At 38.0% G+C, this 18,685-nt stretch overlaps 1 protein-coding gene across 1 annotated transcript in view; it reads right to left on the minus strand.

The window, feature by feature from the left end:
• The window catches only part of LOC138175894 (coiled-coil domain-containing protein 146-like), a 245,301-nt gene that overhangs the window by 12,833 nt on the left and 213,783 nt on the right, over positions 1-18,685 (minus strand). Inside the window, exons 12-16 of the mRNA XM_069106545.1 lie at positions 17,340-17,428; positions 17,089-17,253; positions 15,396-15,620; positions 13,544-13,772; positions 1,462-1,590 (exon numbers count right to left, since the gene is read on the minus strand). Coding sequence (XP_068962646.1) covers positions 1,462-1,590; positions 13,544-13,772; positions 15,396-15,620; positions 17,089-17,253; positions 17,340-17,428 — 837 coding nt within the window. The remainder of the gene's footprint in view (positions 1-1,461; positions 1,591-13,543; positions 13,773-15,395; positions 15,621-17,088; positions 17,254-17,339; positions 17,429-18,685) is intronic.

Below are 18,685 nucleotides of genomic sequence, written 5' to 3' on the forward strand. Positions count from 1 at the left end.
TAAGGGTAGAACATTTTGCTAGTGCAAATCTCCATGAATGCTGCTCTGACCTAGTCTGGTTCTCCAGTCATACCCCTTCTTTTCTTAGGTTCTCCTTCGCTACCACTTGTTGCTTCCAACCAGGGATTCTTTCTTCTCTGGGCCGTAGTGTAGGAAAGGATGAAGTCTTACAGTTTCTTTCCTACTTTTCTGTCCCTAAAGCAAGCACACAATCTTTTAGGATTTTTCAAAGGCTTGCTTTGTAACTATTACCAACAAATAAGAGACATGAGTAAAAGGCTTCATTATCTTTTTTCACTTACTCCATGCACGGGGAAGGTTTTACATTTGAGTACATGAAAAGCCTGAAGTTTTAAAAGCAGGAGATTTCACCAGAGGACCAAAGATTAGGGTGGAGATTCTTGGGTGAAGAACAGAAGTAGCCTGGGGGATAGGGCAGCAGGGCTGAGGAGATGGGATAGAGCTTAGGACACTGATGCACAAGATTAGCACTGGGACCCAGGTTTAGCAGTACTGAGGGGAAGGGGAAGGGAGAAGCAAAGATTTATGCAGCTTTGGGAGTTTATTCTATCTTCTTTTCTTACCTATAATCCTCTCACCTCAAATCCTATACTAGATTGGCTCTGACGTGAAGTGAGGACCACAAACAGAATGTGTGTGGTGGTTCCAAGTAGTGGCAGGGGAAGAAGGAAAGGGAAGGAAATTTCAAGCATCTAAGTGAGGAAAGAAGGGGGAATTCCTGTGGTCACTAGGTCACCTGATTCAGGGGGCAGTGCAGTACTTAGATAAGGGTAAGATGTGTGTCATAAACTGGGGACTGGATAGAGTCACTGTAACCCATTAACCTCTATTTAAACAACTTCCATGTTAACCATTCTTTTTTTTTCTTTTTTGGAGGGGGGAAGGCAAGGTAATTAGGGTTAAGTGACTTGCTCAAGGTCACACAGCTAATACGTGTTAAGTGTCTGAGGCTGTACTTGAACTCGGATCCTCCTGTGCCACCTAGCCACCCCCATGTTAACCATTCTTGAGGAACCATATTTTCTGTCCATATCTCCACATGTCCAGTATGAACATTTCCTACTAGAAGAAGAATTCTGCTCCAGCCTCAGTATTCACTATTTTATATTGTTCCATTCTCTTGATATTTTTCCATTAGGGAGGCAAACAAATTCATGTAAGACACAACAAAAGTTGCCCCTTTTGGCCACCAAATAAAGGTTCTTTGGCATCTTTAATACTACAGGATTTTTGTTTCTTTGGCAAAAGTTGAAAGCAGGATTTCTAATAAAAGAAACAGGATTTCTCCAGTTGAAGAAAATTCAAATTCACATTACCAAGTTACATGGAAACAAATACAATTGCCTGAAATTCACATGTGAGCCTATATAAGTTAATATGAAAGAGTATCACATTTATGAAACATTACTGAGTGGCTAACATGCACAAAGGATGTGTTACCTCCTCTATCTTGTTGATCATTTCCTTCAGAGTCATATCTTTTCCTTCCAGGAGGCGAGCTCTGTTATATCCACCAGGATTTATAAATTTTTTCTCCAAATAGTTTATTCTGTCTGTACATTGTGAGAACTGTTAAACAAGAAAAGAAATATTTATTTTAAAATTATTTTTGTTCAACATTTTCTTGTTTTTATAGTATTTTTATTTTTTCTAATTACATGTAAAGTCAAATTTTAACATTCATTTTTTAAAAGTTTTAAGTTCTCCTTCCCCAACTGATAAATGGCCAAAGGATATAAACAGGTAGTTTTCAGATGAAGAAATTAAAGCTATCTATAGTCATATGAAAAAAATGCTCCAAATCACTATTGTTTGGAGAAATGCAAATCAAAACAACTCTGAGGTACCACATCACACCTATCAGATTGGCTAACATGATGAAACAGGAAAATGATAAATGCTGGAGAAGATATGGAAAAATTGGAACACTAATGCATTGTTAGTGAAATTGTGAACGAATCCAACCATTCTAGAGAGCAATTTGGAACTATGCCCACAGGGCTATAAAACTGTGCATACCCTTTGACCCAGTAATAACACTTCTAGATCTGTATCCCAAAGAGATCATACAAATGGGAACAGGACAAAAATATTTACAGCAGCTCTTTTTGTGGTGGTAAAGAATTAGAAACTCAGCATGTGCCCATCAGTTGAGGAATACCAAAACTGAACAAGTTGTGGTATATGAATGTAATGGAATATTTATTGTGCTATAAGAAATGATGAATAGGCGGACTTTAGAAGAACCTGGAAAGACTTACATGAACTGATGCTGACTAAAGTGACCAGAACCAGGAAAACATTAAACATTGTAACAGCCACATTGTGCAATGACTAACATTGATAGACTTATCTCTTCTTAGCAATGCAAGGATCTAAGACAACTCCAAGACGCATGATGAAAAATGCTATCCACATCCAGAAAAATAATGATTGAGTCTGAGTGCAGATTGAAGTTTATTATTTACTCTTTCTCTTTTTTTGGTTTCTTCTTTCTTGTGGTTTCTCCCATTGGTTCTAACTCTTTTTTACATAATATATGCCATCCTGGGAAGGGAGAGATGGGGAGAAAATGTGGAACTCATAATCTTATGGAAGTGAATGTTGAAAACTAAAAATAATTAAATTTAAAAAAAAGTTTTGAGCTCTAAATTTTCTCCCTCTCTTCCTCCCCTCCTTCCTCCATAAGATGGTAAGCAGTTTGATATGGGTTATATATGTGTAATTGTGTAAAACATATTTTCATATTAGTCATGTTGTGAAAGAAGAAATAGGCCAAAAGAAAAAAACCATGGAAAAAAAAAGTTAAAATAATATGCTTTGATCTGTATTCAGACTCCATCAGTTCTTTCTCTGAAGGTCAATAGCCTTTTCCATCATGAGTCCTTTGGAATTGTCTTGAATCATTGTATTGCTGAGAAGGGCTAAGTCATCCATAGCTGATCATCACATAATGTTGCTGTTACTGTGTACCATATATTGTGTTTTTATCTATTTTGTTAAACATTTTTCCAACTACATTTTAATCTGGATCAGGCTGTACTCAGGAGTTTTACAGGCCCACAGGAGGCAAGATTTACACTTTTGATGTAGGGGACACAGAGATATATATGGGAAGACTGTCATGAACTTATGCTGTGAAGTGAGCAGAATGAGGAAAACAATTCATTCAATAACAACATTGTCAAAATTAACAACCCTGAAAGACTTAAGAACTCTGCTCAATACAATGATAGACCATGATTCCAGAATACTGATGATAGATAGGTAATGAAGTTATTATCAAGAATGAGACCTACATTTTTGGACATATCCAATGTTGAGATTTTTTGCTTGACTATGAATGTTTGTTACAAGGGTTTTGTTTTCACTCTTTTCTTTTTCCAGTGTGGAGGGGAGAGAGAGGGAAAAAAGCTGGGATCAAAAGAAAATAAATGTTAGTTTTAAAAAATCATTTAAAAAATTTTAGGGTCAGCTAGGTGGTGCAGTGAATAGAGTCAGCCCTGGAGTCAGGAGAACCTGAATTCAAATCCAGCTTCAGACATTTGACACTTAACTAGCTGTGACCTTGGGCAAGTCACTTAACCCCAATTGCCCTGCCTTCCCCCTCCAAAAAAATTTTTTTTAAAGCAATTGGGGTTAAGTAACTTGCTCAAGGTTACATGGCCAGTTATTTCTGGGTGTGGTGCTAAGTATCTGAGCCTGGATTCGATCCTCAGGTCATCCCAACACTGGAGCCAGTGCTCTTACTTGCTGTGCTACCTGGCCGCCCCTCCCAAAAAATATTTTTTAAAGAGAACACCTGGCTGCCCTCATTTTCATCAGGAGCAGATAAATTCCACCCCAAAGTAGTCTAAGAACTGGAAGATATGATTACTCAGCCACTGACGAGGATCTTAGAAAAATTGTGGAGAAAGGGATAGGCATAGGACTGGAGACAGGCAGCTGTCTCTTTTTCATTAAAGGGAAGAAGGTAGAATATTCAAATGATAAGCAAGTATTCACTATTTCATTTCCTGGCAAAATCCAAGAATACATTTTTAAAGATTGGATTTGAGCTTTTATAAAGTGAAATGGTGATGGTTTCATTAAGCCAGTATTTTTTTTTAAAATCAAGAACACAAATTAATGAAATCCATTTCATTTCCTTTTTTCCAGGTCCTCCAAATCCAGAGTCAATACTCTTTTCCACTATACCATGTTGCCTCCCTTAGCTTTGAAAATCCATCTCATGGTAAAGGTGCGGTTAGAGATTATATGGAAAAAATACTTGAGGATGGTATTGGATTGCAAGCTTAAAGCAAGCCCCAATAGTGTTCCATTGCAATCAAAGCTAATGTAAATAGTCTGGACAGAGGTACCATATCCAGATGGAGAGGATGAGTCCAGAATGAGTTTTCCTCTACTCTGACCTGGTCAGGCCACATTTTTAGGGCTGCACGAGCCTCTGAATACTACATTTTAAGAAAGACATTGACAAGCTAGAATGTATCAAGAAGAAGGTGATGAGCTGGTGAGAGGCCCAGGGACCATAACTTAAGAGGCTTTTAAGGAATGAGAGATTTATAGCTAAGAAGAGAGAAAAAAGATATGGGGGACATCACCACGTTTTGTTGAAGTATTTGAAAACTTTCATAGGAAGGAAAAGATAAGACTTGTTTTGCTTGTGGAAGTTTCACAGACATTGAGGCTGGCTTGATGTAAGGAAAGATACCTTCACATTTACAGAGGAATGGGTTGGCTCAGGAGGCAAGGGGATCTCAGTAACTGGAGGTCTCTGAGCAGAGTTGGGACGCCAGCTTTCTGGGAGATACTGGACAGATGACTTCCCAGTGGGGAGGGTTAAATGACCTTTGTGGCTTTTGCTAATGATGAGATTGTGTGTGGTTCTGACTCCCAGCTGTGGAAATCAACAGAAAACTGTAGGAAGGAGGTGGCACGTGAGTTTGAAGAAAGCATGGAAGAAAGAGGCATTTCAGCTGGCAGAGATGTCAGGGGGAGAGGTGATAGCATTCCAAAGCCCCTAGTCTAAAGGAACAGCAGGTTTGGGAGGGAGGGGAGGTTGACTTATACTTAATCTAATAACTCAGTTTTATTTACTGCTTTAAGATTTACAAACTGCTTTCACCATAGCCCCTATGAGGTCAAAGGCAATGTAGACCACACAGGGTGTCCCAAAAGTCTTAGTTCAGTTTTAAGCTTTAATGACTTCAGAAGTATAAATGCTATATAAACTCACAAAAATTTGAAAAGCTAATTATTTAACATTTAAAACATTGTTATGTTTATTATTATTGTTCAGTTGTGTCTGGCTCTTCGTGAACTTATTTGGAGTTTTCTTGGCAAAGACACATGAGTGGTTTTGCCACTTCTTTCTCCAGTTCATTTTATAGAGGAGGAAACTGAGGCAAACAGGGTAAAGTGACCTACCCAAGTTCACACAGTTAAGTGTCTGAGGCTGGATTTTAACTCAGGAAGATGAATCTTCCTGACTCCAGGCCTGGCACTCTATCTACTGCATCATCTAGCTGTCCCTCCGCTTTCATCCAACATACCCATTATCTTATACTAGACTCCATCACTCTAGTCAAACTTTGTAAAAACTTTCATTACCTGTTGCTTAGTGCCTGAAAAGATTGTATTTGTAATCCTAGTCTCGAGATCACCCAAAGAATGAGATTTTTGAGGCTTATGTGACAACAACAAACCTAATGGAGATCGGTCAGGTGACTGAAGAGGCCAAGCAAGGGGACCTTCTCTACCAATATCATCCAGAAACTACTGCACATGCTATGAACAAGGACAGTGTGCCCCATCTTGTTAAAATTACAAATTTTAAAACTTATGTTTTGAAATTCACAAAAGTAAATAAGTAAAAGAAATTTAAGTCTTGAAACTTCCAAATGATGACCTTTTAAATTTATATGTAGTCCTTCTAAAGCTAAGGCTGCCCTAAAACTTTGGGGACATTTGTAAAATTCTCGTTTTACACATAAGGGTGGGGGCTGGTTGATTCCTAAGAAGAACGTCGGGCGCAGCCAGGAAGGGGAGAAAAGGTCCCACAGCAGCACCTGTGAGGAGCCCATGTGCAGCCTGTGCTCTTGAAGCTCTCCCTGCTTTTCCCTGGACTCGGCATGTACTGATGGGAGAGTGAAGCACACACCTTTGCAGCTTCAGTGAATGCCCCTTTCAAAAGTTCAATAAATCTAGCAGACTGATGGCAGCCAGGAATGGGGGCAGGGAGAGACCGGGAAGGACCCTTGTGGAAGCTTGGGGGCTTTAGCACTATACACTCTGAGCCTCTGGAGGTTAACAGAGCCCTGGCTCTGGAGATCAGTCTAATCATGATAGCTAAGATTTATACAGTCTACTGCATGCTACGCTCTGTGCTAAGCACTTTACAATTATTATCTAATTTGATTCTCACAACAACCTTGGCAGGAACGTGCTATTACGATCCCCATTTGACAGATGAGGAAACTGAGGCAAACTTGTGTTATGTGACTTGCCCAGGGTCACACTAGTAGGTCTCTCTCTCCCTCTTGTCCCTTCCTCCTTCCTTCCTTCTCTCTATCTTCATCCTTCCTCCTCTTCTTCCTTCTTCCTCTCTCTCCATGATTGTGTAGGTGTCTTTTTCTGTCCCCTAAGCTCTCTTTCCTTTTTTGTCTTTTTAAGTTAAGCCCGCTCTTCAATCTTTCCCCCTTTCCTTTCCCCCTTCTTGCTCCTCATTTCTCTTTTTTCCTCCTTTCCTGTCTATACTCCCCCCTCTCTTTCATTCACCATCATATTTATAAGGACTGGATCGGCAACTTTAACCTCCTCTGTACCACTACAACACCATCTTGCAACCATGTCTTAGAGCCTGGCCCGGATTACTGAGGGTTTAAGTGAATAACCTGTCCAGGTGTCACACAGCCAGGGAGAGTCAGAAGAAGGCCTTGGGGCCTTTCTGACTCCCAGGCCAGCTCTCTACCCACTGTGCCACTCAATGACTCCAAGTCATCATAATATGGAATTGAAACATATTTTAAAGTATCAGATATGTTGAATTAACTTGTATCTTTCATAGTTTTAACATAAAAAAGACTGGATTCTCTTTATCTTGCTCAGAATAGTGCAGTGTGGAGGATAGCTCATTAGCCTTTTCCCTTGTACTGATCGCTATTCACCTGCTCTAACTTGGGCTGAGGCATCCTTCCTTAGGCCAGCTCCTGCTCCCCCAGACTTGTCATATTAATGCTGAACTTAGTGTAGACAGTTGATCAGCAAAAGCCGGCCCATTGTAACTCAGAACTCCTGAGCTCAAGAGATCTGCTGGCCTCTGCCTCCCTGGAGGATAAGGTGCCTGGGATTGGATTCCTGGACCTCTTTTCAACTTCTAAAAGAAGCTAAAAGTTTAACCTTTTATATGATGCATCAAATTAAAAAGAATTAAATTAAGTTGCTTTATATTTTTCTGTGTCCCCCCCCCCCTTTTTTCTCATTCACAGTAAGTACTTAATAAATATTTGTTGACTGAGGTGGACCAGTAAGAAAAAAAGATTTCCCACTTCTATCATGCATTTAAATTTTCTTTAAAACTAAAGCGCAGCACGGCGTCTGGTGGTGTCTATGTCACATCCCTCTAATAGTGGAAGCAAATGAAGCATCTGTTTCATGATACTCCTTGGGCTGGATTGCTTAAGGATTAAAATCTGTTTTGAAACAATGGTTTTGGAAAAACAACATAAATCTTAAAATAATTTCTTACTAAAATGCTACACCAAAGTAGAAGACTTTGGAGGAAAATACTGCAACAAATGATAGAATATGGCAAGGAACTAGCATGGCCATTTGCAGAGCCAAAAATAATTTGAAATAAAACATTTCACATTGTTTTTAAAGGCCGGCATCACTGGTCAGGGCAGACAACCAGTTAATTAAGTTCATATTGAGGAAGTTTGTTTTTTTTTTTTCAAAAGCTTAACACGGACACGGCTGAATTTCTGTTCAATAACATTTCATTTTGTATGTAAATAGTTATTGGAAGGCTCACAATGGTAGTGAACATATAGTGTGAATAAATGAAGGCAGAGCCTTTATTATTTTATTATTTAGCCACTGAATATCAGAGGAATTCCTATTTCATTTAGGATCACTATTTTCACTGAACAGTATAAGAATATTTCATAACCATAGGATTATTATTATTCTTATCAACCTTCTAGTTTCGTTTCTATGAATAATGTTAGTGATTAGAATCAAGGACAGAGAGTTTCTTCCATGTTGCTTCTAAGCACTAATAATGACTATTTGAAGCAGAGACTGTGGGGTTAAAGGTAATCCATATGTAAGTTCTGTTTTATTGGGCCTAGCAGGAGTTGGGGCAGGACTATGGCACCTGAGGCAGCCAGGTTCACCTGATAGCCTAAGATAAGGAGGCAGGCAGTTAGTGGTTGCTGTGGCTCCATTAAAACATAAATAAGTCAGAGACCACAACGATGCAGTTCCTAAGGGCAGTCTGAGACTAGATCAGCATTTCAGACAAATGAGGAGAGATCAGCAAACCGGAGCAGGACTTGCTGAGGCAGAAGCTTTTGTCTAGGGGCAATTTATTCTTGGCAAGTCACTGTGATACTGTGTAGTGGGGTCAAACAGAAGTGGATCCCTGCCAGCAGCATACTGACTTAGAAAACCACAAATTAACATTATCAATGTTACATTTTATTTTTATTTATTTTGTTCCCACAAAAGTTATTGGGAGATAATCAGTAGCTGTGGGGAAGCCCACTTATCTTATTTTACTAAGACAATGGCATGGGGGCAGGGTAGGTGGCCAGTGAATAGAGTACTGGCCCTGGAATCAGGAGAACCTGAGTTCAAATTTGACCTCAGACACTTCACACATACACACACACAAACACACAAAAGCTACCTGTGTGACCTTGGGCAAGTCACTTAAGGACAATTGTCCTACCTTCCCCCCTCCAAAAAGAAAAAAAAAAGACAATGGTCATCCTGGCCCCCCGGGGAAACTAGAAAGGTCGGGGTCTGACAAACAGTTCAGACACTAGAGGTCAGCCCCATCTCAAGTATCCTCACTACCACAACTACATAAAGAGGGAATGTAGAGAAATAAATGAGGAATTTGAGGAACATAAGTCTTATATCTCAAGTTTTCCTGGATAATACAGGCTGATTTTTAGGTTTCAGTTCATTCATAAGAGAAATGGTACTATTTCACGTGTAGATTATTTCCACCTAAAAGGATTTCCTATTCAGATGACTCATAAAAACAAGGAGGGGAGGCAGTTAGGTGGCACAGTGAATAGAGCACCAGCCCTGGAGTCAGGAGATCTGAGTTCAAATCCGGCCTCAGACACTTAACACAAAAACTAGCCATGTGACCTTGGGCAAGTCACTTAACCCCAATTGCCCTACTTTCCGCTCCTCCAAAAAGAACAAAAAGAAAAAAAGCACTTAGGTACCTTCTGTATGGTAGGTGTTAGTTATACACTGTGTGAAGTGTTAGTAATGCAAAAAATGAAAAAGTCCTTCCTCTTACAGAGTGCACATTCTATTTTATCATTTAATTCTGAACCTAAATACCCCCCAAAATAAAATATTTTCATATACAGAATAGAACAGAAGAGGATTATACATGAAACTGTAAATCTCTATTATTAAGAGATCTCTTTATAAGCAAAACAAGATGCCAAAATATCCCTTCTTACATGAATTAGCAGTGTCATTTTCATATAGGAAACAGGGTGTGACTTATTCTCAAAGAAAGAAATTATCTGACTTTTTTCTTAGATGTCTCAACTAATTTGAAGATACTAGCTGAACAAAAATTGAACCATCTCTAACATGCAATTTACTGTGCATCAATCAGAGGAGGACATTAAGAAGCAATCTCTGGTTCTGAGCAACTTAAACTTAAAATATCTGCCATTGGGTTTTATAAATAGCCAAAGAACAATTTCAGATACAAAGAGGACACAGAGATCTTTGCCCAAAGAAAGTATTCTATAGCTATGAGTCATAAGTTCCATTCTAGCAAGCACTCCCAAGATGGGGAATGCTACACCATAACTAATGTCAGAAAGCAGCAAGAACAAACTGTAATCCAGTGATAGGGTCAAAAGCAAATGTGACATTTTAGAAAACAACAAAAAGAATGCTTGTTCATAATATGAGAAACCAGAATTAAAAATTAGGCCGCCCAATCATTAGGTAGAAAATATAGTGCAACCCTATTTTCTTTATGGAAAAAGTTGATATAAACTTGGAGTGAACAAAAATACCTCTTAGCTATGCTTAGAATCCTTGTAAAGTTTAAATTATTTGTGAGTTAAATAGTCAATTTAGTCAATAAACATTTATTAAGCACCTATTTTGTACCTGGGAAGTGCTAGGGATTCAAAGAAAAGCAAAATAGTCTCTACCTTTAAGGCATTTATATTCTAATGGAGGTAGATACCATATAAACATCTAGGTAAATACAAGATACATACAGAGTACTGGAAGGCCTTCTGGGAAGGGAAGGCATTAGCAGTTGAGGTGCCAGGAACAGCCACCTGCAGAAAGTAGGATTTGAGCTGAGCCTTGAAGGGAGCCAAGGAAACTAAAATGGTAGAGGTAAGAAATCAGAGTGATGAGGAATGCAAGACTCCTGTCCTTTTTCCCAAATGAATTCGGGTGCCTACTTCTTGAGGGGGAGATGATGAAATTCAAATGGAGTGGTCAATGAGAAGTCCATTATCTCTACCACTTAAAGTCACTTTAGAAGACAATGATATTCAAGTGGACTGGTAAAGGAAATACCCTAACAGGGGCTAAAAAATGGAATAATAATAATAATAGATAATACCCAAGACTCTGAACTACTGTCCCTGGTTACCTCATCTCCCTGTCCATGGCAGGTTTTTTCTCTATAAGAATCCCTAGCCTCTCCTGGCTAGTGGACTTTCCTTAATGGGAGGGTGTCCCTCTTAGTGGGTGCCTCCCTTAAGGACCCATCTTGCTTAAGCTGTGGGCTCCCTTGATGAGCATCTCCCTTTAGTGAGTATCCCCCTTATTTGGGCATCTCCCTTAATGGGGCGTATCCCTCTTAAAAAGCCATCTCCCAAGGGGCAGCTAGGTGGCACAGTGAGTAAAGCGCTGGCCCCAGAGTCAGGAGGTCCTGAGTTCAGTTCTGGCCTAAGACCCTTAACATCTACACAAAAAAACTAGCCGTGTAACCTTTGGCAAGTTACTTAACCCCAATTGCCCTCCAAAAAAATGCAAAAAAAAAAAAAAAAGCAAAAATCAGTCATTTCCCAATTGCCCTCCAAAAAGCAAAAAAATAAAAAATAAAAAAATAAAAAGCCATCTCCCTGAAGCAGCTGGTTTCCCTTGGGGGTGGCCGTCTCCTTTGGGGGGCTACCTCCTTTTGGGGGCTGCTACCCCCCCTCCTTAAGGGTCTCCCTTTAAGGGGCTGAGGAGCCTGTTTGGTGTGTTGTGTTACCTGAATTTCCTTTACTTGATTTTGAGACAGCCTGAGTGAATTCTTTCGAGTTGACCTTGTACCCCAACATTTTGGGATGCCCCTGAACCTCATCATTTCTGGTGCCCAACTGATTCTCATTAAGAGCATTCATGGCATAGGGGATAGGTAATGTAAAAGCAGTATATTTAAAGAAAACAGTGTGCTAAAGGTTAGGCTATAAAACGATGGCAAAAGAATCTTTTTGTTTGAGGAAAGAACAGATGGGGGGAGTAAGAGGTCATGGTGGAAGGAGAAGTAGAGCAGACAGTTCAACCCGGGCACAGTCACATCATGTGAGGGAGTGATCAATCCCACAGGGAGTCTAATCCTTGCCCCCATTGGGGTGGGGGAAGGGTGGGCCTTGGGAGTGTGGCACCATAAGGATAGGACGTTGGTGGGGTGACTTGTGAGTGATTGCTGCATGGACTGGCAGGGGACCCAAAAGTGAAGTGTGGGAGGAAGAATGTTCTTCTTGATGTTGGCTCCCTGGGGTAAAGTCCTCTTCAACTGGTGTCACTAATGGCTGTGATTATAGGTAAATAAAAAATCAATTATAAACAAAATTCTAGCTTCAAAGGATATCAAAAAAACAACTACCTAAGCCCTTTCCTAAGAATAGCAGAAATCAGAAATAAACAAGATTCTTTGGCTAAGGTAATTAAAGCTACAGTAGGAAAAAATTTATGACATTATTAAATAAATACTTGGTAAAAATGCAGGAAGTTTTAATGTTGTAGAACAGGCTTAGAAGCCTCCAACTCTGAGATATATTTAATAGTGCTCTTTTCTAAAAATAAAGTGTGCTAAATGGGAAAAATATTTGCATTAAATATCACAAAATTCTGACATAAAGGTATTGGCAATTGACAAAATGATCAAGAGGCATTTCCCAACAGGTAAGTGGGAAAAGCATAAGAATAAAGAGTTTTCAAAAGAATCTCAAACTATTAAGGGCCATACCAGAATATTCTCTGAGTAAGAGAAATAGAAAATAAAACAACTCCAGAATTTTACCCTGAATTTCCAAAAAATAGAAAAAGTCAGTTTTTGGCAATAGGGGGCTACGGGGAGAAAGGAATGCTAACACAGTGTTGATTAAGCTATGAACTGCCCCAAGTGTTTTGGAAAACAGTTTGGAATTATGCCAGCAAACTAACTAAAATTTCATACCCTTTGATCCAGGATTCCTACCCTGGGTATATATCTAAGGCCGAAAATATAGCTACAGAGTATATTCTAAAAATTCAGAGGAAGTACTTTGTGGTATCAGTGAACTGGAAATAAAGGGAGCATCTGTCAACTGGGGAATGGCAACTGTGGTGAATGAGAATAATACTGTGCAGTAAGAAATGATTAGTATGAGGAAATCAGAGAAACAGAAAAATCAATAGAAATTTATGCAATGAAAGAAGTAAAATAAGAATAACTATGGAAATTTTGACTGTTTTTCTTTTTTAGGAAGGAGGGTTCAAATGGGGGGGGGAGTTGTTAAGATCTAGGAGGGGAAAAAAAACCCTGTGATATAAGAATATATGGCATCGAGAAAATGTAATTTTATTTATTTATTGCTTTTTGGAGGGCAACTGGGGTTGTGACTTGCCCAAGGTCACACGGTTAGTAAGTGTGTAAAGTGTCTAAGGCTGCATTTGAACTCAGGTCCTCCTGACCCCAGGGCCAGTGCTCTATTCACCACACCACCTAGCCATCCCTGAGAAAATGTAATTTTAAACAACTAAAAACAAAACTTATGTTATTATTTAGGCCAGAAGTGTTGCCCTGCAGTAGAATCAGAAATTCTTTCACTCACACACACACACACACACACACACACACACACACAACCCATATGAGCTACACTGTTACTTTCAATAGGGTGGATTGGTTAATGTATGAGAAGTTACCTCATATACATTGTTGTACTTTCAATACATAGCAGCATAACTTAAAAGTTAGTAAAGAGGGTAAAAAATACCTCAACATTTCTACAAACAATCCACTTGAAGCATTTCCCACCTCAATCTGTACATCTGCTATTTCCATGTCCAAAGTTCTCTTCAGTGGCAGCAGTTTTCGGGACACATAAATCTTTCTTTGTCTCTCAGCAATTTTCAGCTTCAGAAATCTTAGTTTTTCTTCCAATATATGTAACTCAATATCGCCATTTCTCTTCATCAACTCTTGAATGTTTATTTTCTCATAGAAAATACACACTTCTTCCTCCCGTTCAATCAGTAAAACACCACTATGGTCAAAATCAAAATTTTGGGTTATAGAAGCAACAAGATTATTTGTGAATTAACTATCAGGGGCCTTAAAGAGAAATTGAGGTTGGATTACTTCCAGGAGACATCTGGAATGGCATCTAACTAAGGGTTAGAGGAGAAGGGTAGGGCTAGAGACTGGGATCTCTCTCTATAGCTCTCTCTGTTCATTCATTTACTTCTTCATTCATTTATAAATTTATTTATTATCTTTGAGAATGGAAGAAAGAGGTCTATTTCCTCTGAAGATTCTTTTTAGAGTCTTAGAATTGTGAAAAATCCTTTGACTAGGACTAAATGTGGAGTTAGTCCAACTCTGATATATTAGTTGTAAGCATGAGAACTTAGAATAATTTGTAAGACATAGGTATATTCCAATGAAATGCTGTCTTTTTCCACAACAAGCATAATTAGGGCTAGAAGTTTCATGTTCTTTGATAACTTTTTATTTTCTGTGCCCTTTCTTTTCATGCCTTCGATTAATTTTTCTCTATTAAAGCAATTGTTTTTAATGCTTACAAAATCACTTGTCATGATCTGTCTTTCCTTTTAGCTAACCCCATGTTATCAGTATCTCTTTCCCCTTGCCATCTTTCTTCTGCCCCTTCCCCCATCTTTCCCAGTGCACTTTTGATGCACATCAAGTTTTTTCATGACTTCCGAGGTCAGGGAACATTAGTCTCCCAGTGCCTAGTACAGGGTCTTATACATAGTTGTGGCACAATAGATTGTTTCTGTAAAGTGATGATCTGAATCTAGGTTCTATTATAAAATACTACAATATCACGTCAGATTTTTTTTTTTTTTCAGTTAAGAGACAGTGTAGTAGAATAGATAGAAAAACGATTTTGAAGTAAGGAGGATGGGTTCAAATCTTTCTTCTGATACCTACAAACTTCATGAGAAGTCATTTGATTTTTAAGATTAGGAGTTGCAGACTGGCATCAGGGAATGAAACTTTCACACCAGGAATTTCCTTATTAACGAAATCATCAGTTCGGCTCTTCCAACCCCCTCCCCAGAAGAAAAGCAACTCTGTGGGAGGGATTTAGTGTTTCTGGAAGCTGCTAAAATCTTGTCCTTATGTTTAATGGAGCTAAAGAAGCTGCCCAAAGGACCTGATTTCTTTTCAGAGATCATGTAATGGGAGAATCTCTCAATGTTCACAGAAAATCCAGATCCACAAAACTTTCACCAGAATCAAGCAAAGGCTCAATGGTTTGTAGAATTGAGGGTAGGAACTGTCTTTTGCCTCTTTTGTATCCCCAATGCTTAGAATAGTGCCTAGTACTTAATAGTAGTAGCACTTAATGGTTGGCACTTAATAGATGTTTAGTAGATAGAATTAACATCAGAGGAATTCTTAGTAAAAGCCCTGGAAAACAATATTTGCTTCTCAACTGAAATAGTTTCAAACACTTCTATATTTCTTCCTCAACAGCATTTGGCCTAGATAGCCTGCTTCTTTTTATTTTCAATCATGCTAGCATAAAAAATACCAAAAGAAACCCAAGTTTGAAAATGTGGTGGTGCCTCAAGTTAACTTCAGGTAGGAAAAACAAGTGCCACAATGCTTTGTTCTCATAACCAGGGTTCTGTTTTACCTCTCATTTCGACTCTGAACAGCTTTCTCGTATTTTTTCCGGAGCTGTACCATCTCTTCCTCAATGAATGTGACCACATTGGCCAGTCTTTCAATATTATTTAATTGTTCTTCTTTCTTCTCTCTCCTTTCCTGAAGTATTGCTATAACTTTGCACACATCATTTTCCATGCTCTCTTTGATTGTAAGGTTGTTGGACCGTTTCAGCAGGGAATTCTGTAGTTTTCTTTAAAAATAATTAACAATGGGACAAGGAATAAACATATTCATTTTGTTAACTGATAATTTTCTGAAATAAGTAGAGTGATATATATTTCCTTTCTCACTGGGTGAATCATTTTGCTTTTGTGAAGCTTTAGTAAGGAAATAGTTTTGCAGAAATGTGAACAGTTTCATCTTATGAAATTATGCAAAAATTCTAATAACTTCACCCAATTTTCACAGTCTCTAAGTTACAGTCTGTAAGTTCACAAATCTCAGTTACATAAAAATTAAACTAAAATTATATTCTGCTTTTTATTCTAAAATTCTTTTTGTGTTTTAGCTTCTACCATAACCAAGAGGCTATTTTCTCCCTGTTGTTCAGTCATTTCAGTTATGTCTGACTCATTGTGACCCCACCTGGGGTTTTCTCGGCAAAGATACTGGAGTGGTTTGCCATTTCTTTCTCTAGCTCATTTTACAGATGAGGGACTTAGGCAAACAGAGTCAAGTGACGTACCTCGGGTCACACAGCTAGTGAGTGTCAGGCTAGATTTGAACCCACAAAAATTAGTCTTCCCGACTTCAGGCTTGGCACCTTATCCACTACACCACTTATAAGACACACTATTGTTGTTCAGTTGTATCTGACTCTTTGTGACCCCATTTGGGATTTTCTTGGCAAAAATACTAGAGAGGTTTGCCATTTCCTTCTCTAGCTCATTTTACAGATGAGGAAACTGATGCAAATGGAGTTAAGTGACTTGCCTAGATTCACATAAATAATAAGTATCTTAGGACAGATTTGAACTTGGGAAGACACTGAGTCCAGTACTCTATTCACTGCAACATCTAAGTGCCTCTACCTTTTTGTTAAAGAAAACATGAAATCATGGTATCCATATTAACTAGGTGGAAGTCAGGAAAATATTAGTTATCAGAAAAAACTTATGGAAGGAACACAGGATCAGGAATCAAAGGTTGAGAGTCTGAATACTAATTTTGCCATTTACTAATTAACTATGTGACCTTAAACAAATCATTTAACCTCTCCCTAACTCATGTTTCCCATCTATAAAATGAGGGGATCAATCTAGATTATCTCCATGGTTCCTTCTTACTTTAAATTTTATGATGAATACAAATGTGTCAAATGTTCGACCTTATCCCCAATTAGGAGACTGAAAGCTCCTTCTGATATAGCCAATCTTATTTTAATTTCTCATCTACCTTTTTAAATAGTTTTACAAACAACACTAGCAACCACATTGAGATTGTTAAATCATCACTGAAAAATGGAGGCATTGAAGTAGGTGATTTTTTAAAGCTCCCTTCCCATTCTAAAATAGAATCCTAGAAATATATATATGTATAAGCATATATATATATATATAGCATATATACATAGATAGATATAGATTTTTTTCATTAGAATGCAAATAAACCAGACGCTCTAGAGTTGTTCCCTTGGAAGTAGCTGTTCCAATGCTCACCTGTCTTGAGTGGCTGAGCTATTCCTTAAAATTTCCATTTCATTGATTGACATTTTGAGCTTTTCCTTTATTTCATAGACTCTCTGGTGAGTAGTGTGAAGTAAGTTCACAAATTTGTTCCTTTCATTTCGGATGGTGTCATACAATTTGGAAAAATCCTTTAGTCTGTAAAAATACAAACAGTTTGGGTGACTTTATTTGCTAAAAATCACATATATATATTTGCATTTAAATTAATAAGACTCTTTTACCTTCTATGAATTTCATGTTTTTTCTTCTTATATATCCTGAGTTCAACATCCTTTGATTTGGTTTCTTTAATGATGTTGGTAAGTCTTTGCTGAAATATGAAGACAGGTATATTCATAAATGTCTACAAATTGTACAATTCTCAAATTCAAAAAATTAGCTAAATGGAATTGCAGACTGGTCATGGAAATAGTACAGTGAGAGTTGGCCTAGTAGTATGTAGGCAGTGAAACTCAATTATGGTTACATAACACCACTCCCACTGGTAACAAGAGGAAATATAATCACAGAATCATAGCAGTTTAGGGCTGAAAGGCATTTTGAGTTCATATAGTCCAGCACCAATAGTAGATATTATCTTTACCTACATAGGAGACAAGATGTTTGCCACCTTTGAAGTCAATGAGTTGTACATCTGCACATTTCAAACCTAGGAAACTTTTCTTTTGGGGGAATCATCATGAGTCTCTCTAGTCTTATAAAAAACTCCTTAGATAATTTCTGATGAGAATTTACTTTTTAATCTTAAGTAATGTACTTTATAAACTCTGTATATAAAACACTTCTTAATTTATACTATTATTATTACTTATATAAAATGTACTGAAAGGACCCTCCATTAAATTTCTACTCTGATTCCTCATTGGGAAATGTAAGTGATCCCAGTTTTTCAGCTACATTAGTGCAATTTCTTGCAGCTCATACCAAGTTAGAAAGGCCCCAGGTTTAGGCTGGATGACAACCTGTATGTCTGTTGTTTAAGGATGACCATAGTATGGTGAATTTTTTGGCTGTAGAACCTCTGGTGAAGGGGATAAGGACAACTTCCATTCTGTAACTGGTCTAATGAGTTAGTTATTTTCCTCTTACTAGGGAGTATTTAAACAAAAAGTGGATGATCCAGGGTAGAAGGGAGCCAGGTTTCATGGAGGGTGTGGACTGAATAAATTCTAAAGTCTTCCAAACTTGAAGATTTAATAGAAAGGGAAAAAGGAAAAAAGGATTAAGATATTTAGTTAAATATCAACAATTAGTAGCCCAAACAGAATAAAATGAGGCATCCCAGATGTTCAATTTATTTTTCTGACCAGTAGAATATTCTGGTATCAAATGTCACTGAATGCAGTGAAGAAAAACATATGGCAGATATTTTATCTTGGGAGCTTATGGTACTAATTTTCCTCATTTCCTTTGTGTGTGGCCATGTGAGTAAGAAATGTCACTATAATCAAATTAAATTTTCAAAAAATTGTGGAAATTAGTGTTATTTCAATTCTTATTATGTATGTTATAGATAGTGTTTAGCAGCAGGCTGAATTTGTCTAACACCAGAAACTCTTTAGATATG

This window comes from Petaurus breviceps, unplaced genomic scaffold, assembly GCF_028583685.1.
Source record: "Petaurus breviceps papuanus isolate PSGF00001 unplaced genomic scaffold, PetGlider_PUasm1.0 79, whole genome shotgun sequence".
Lineage (NCBI taxonomy): Eukaryota > Metazoa > Chordata > Mammalia > Diprotodontia > Petauridae > Petaurus > Petaurus breviceps.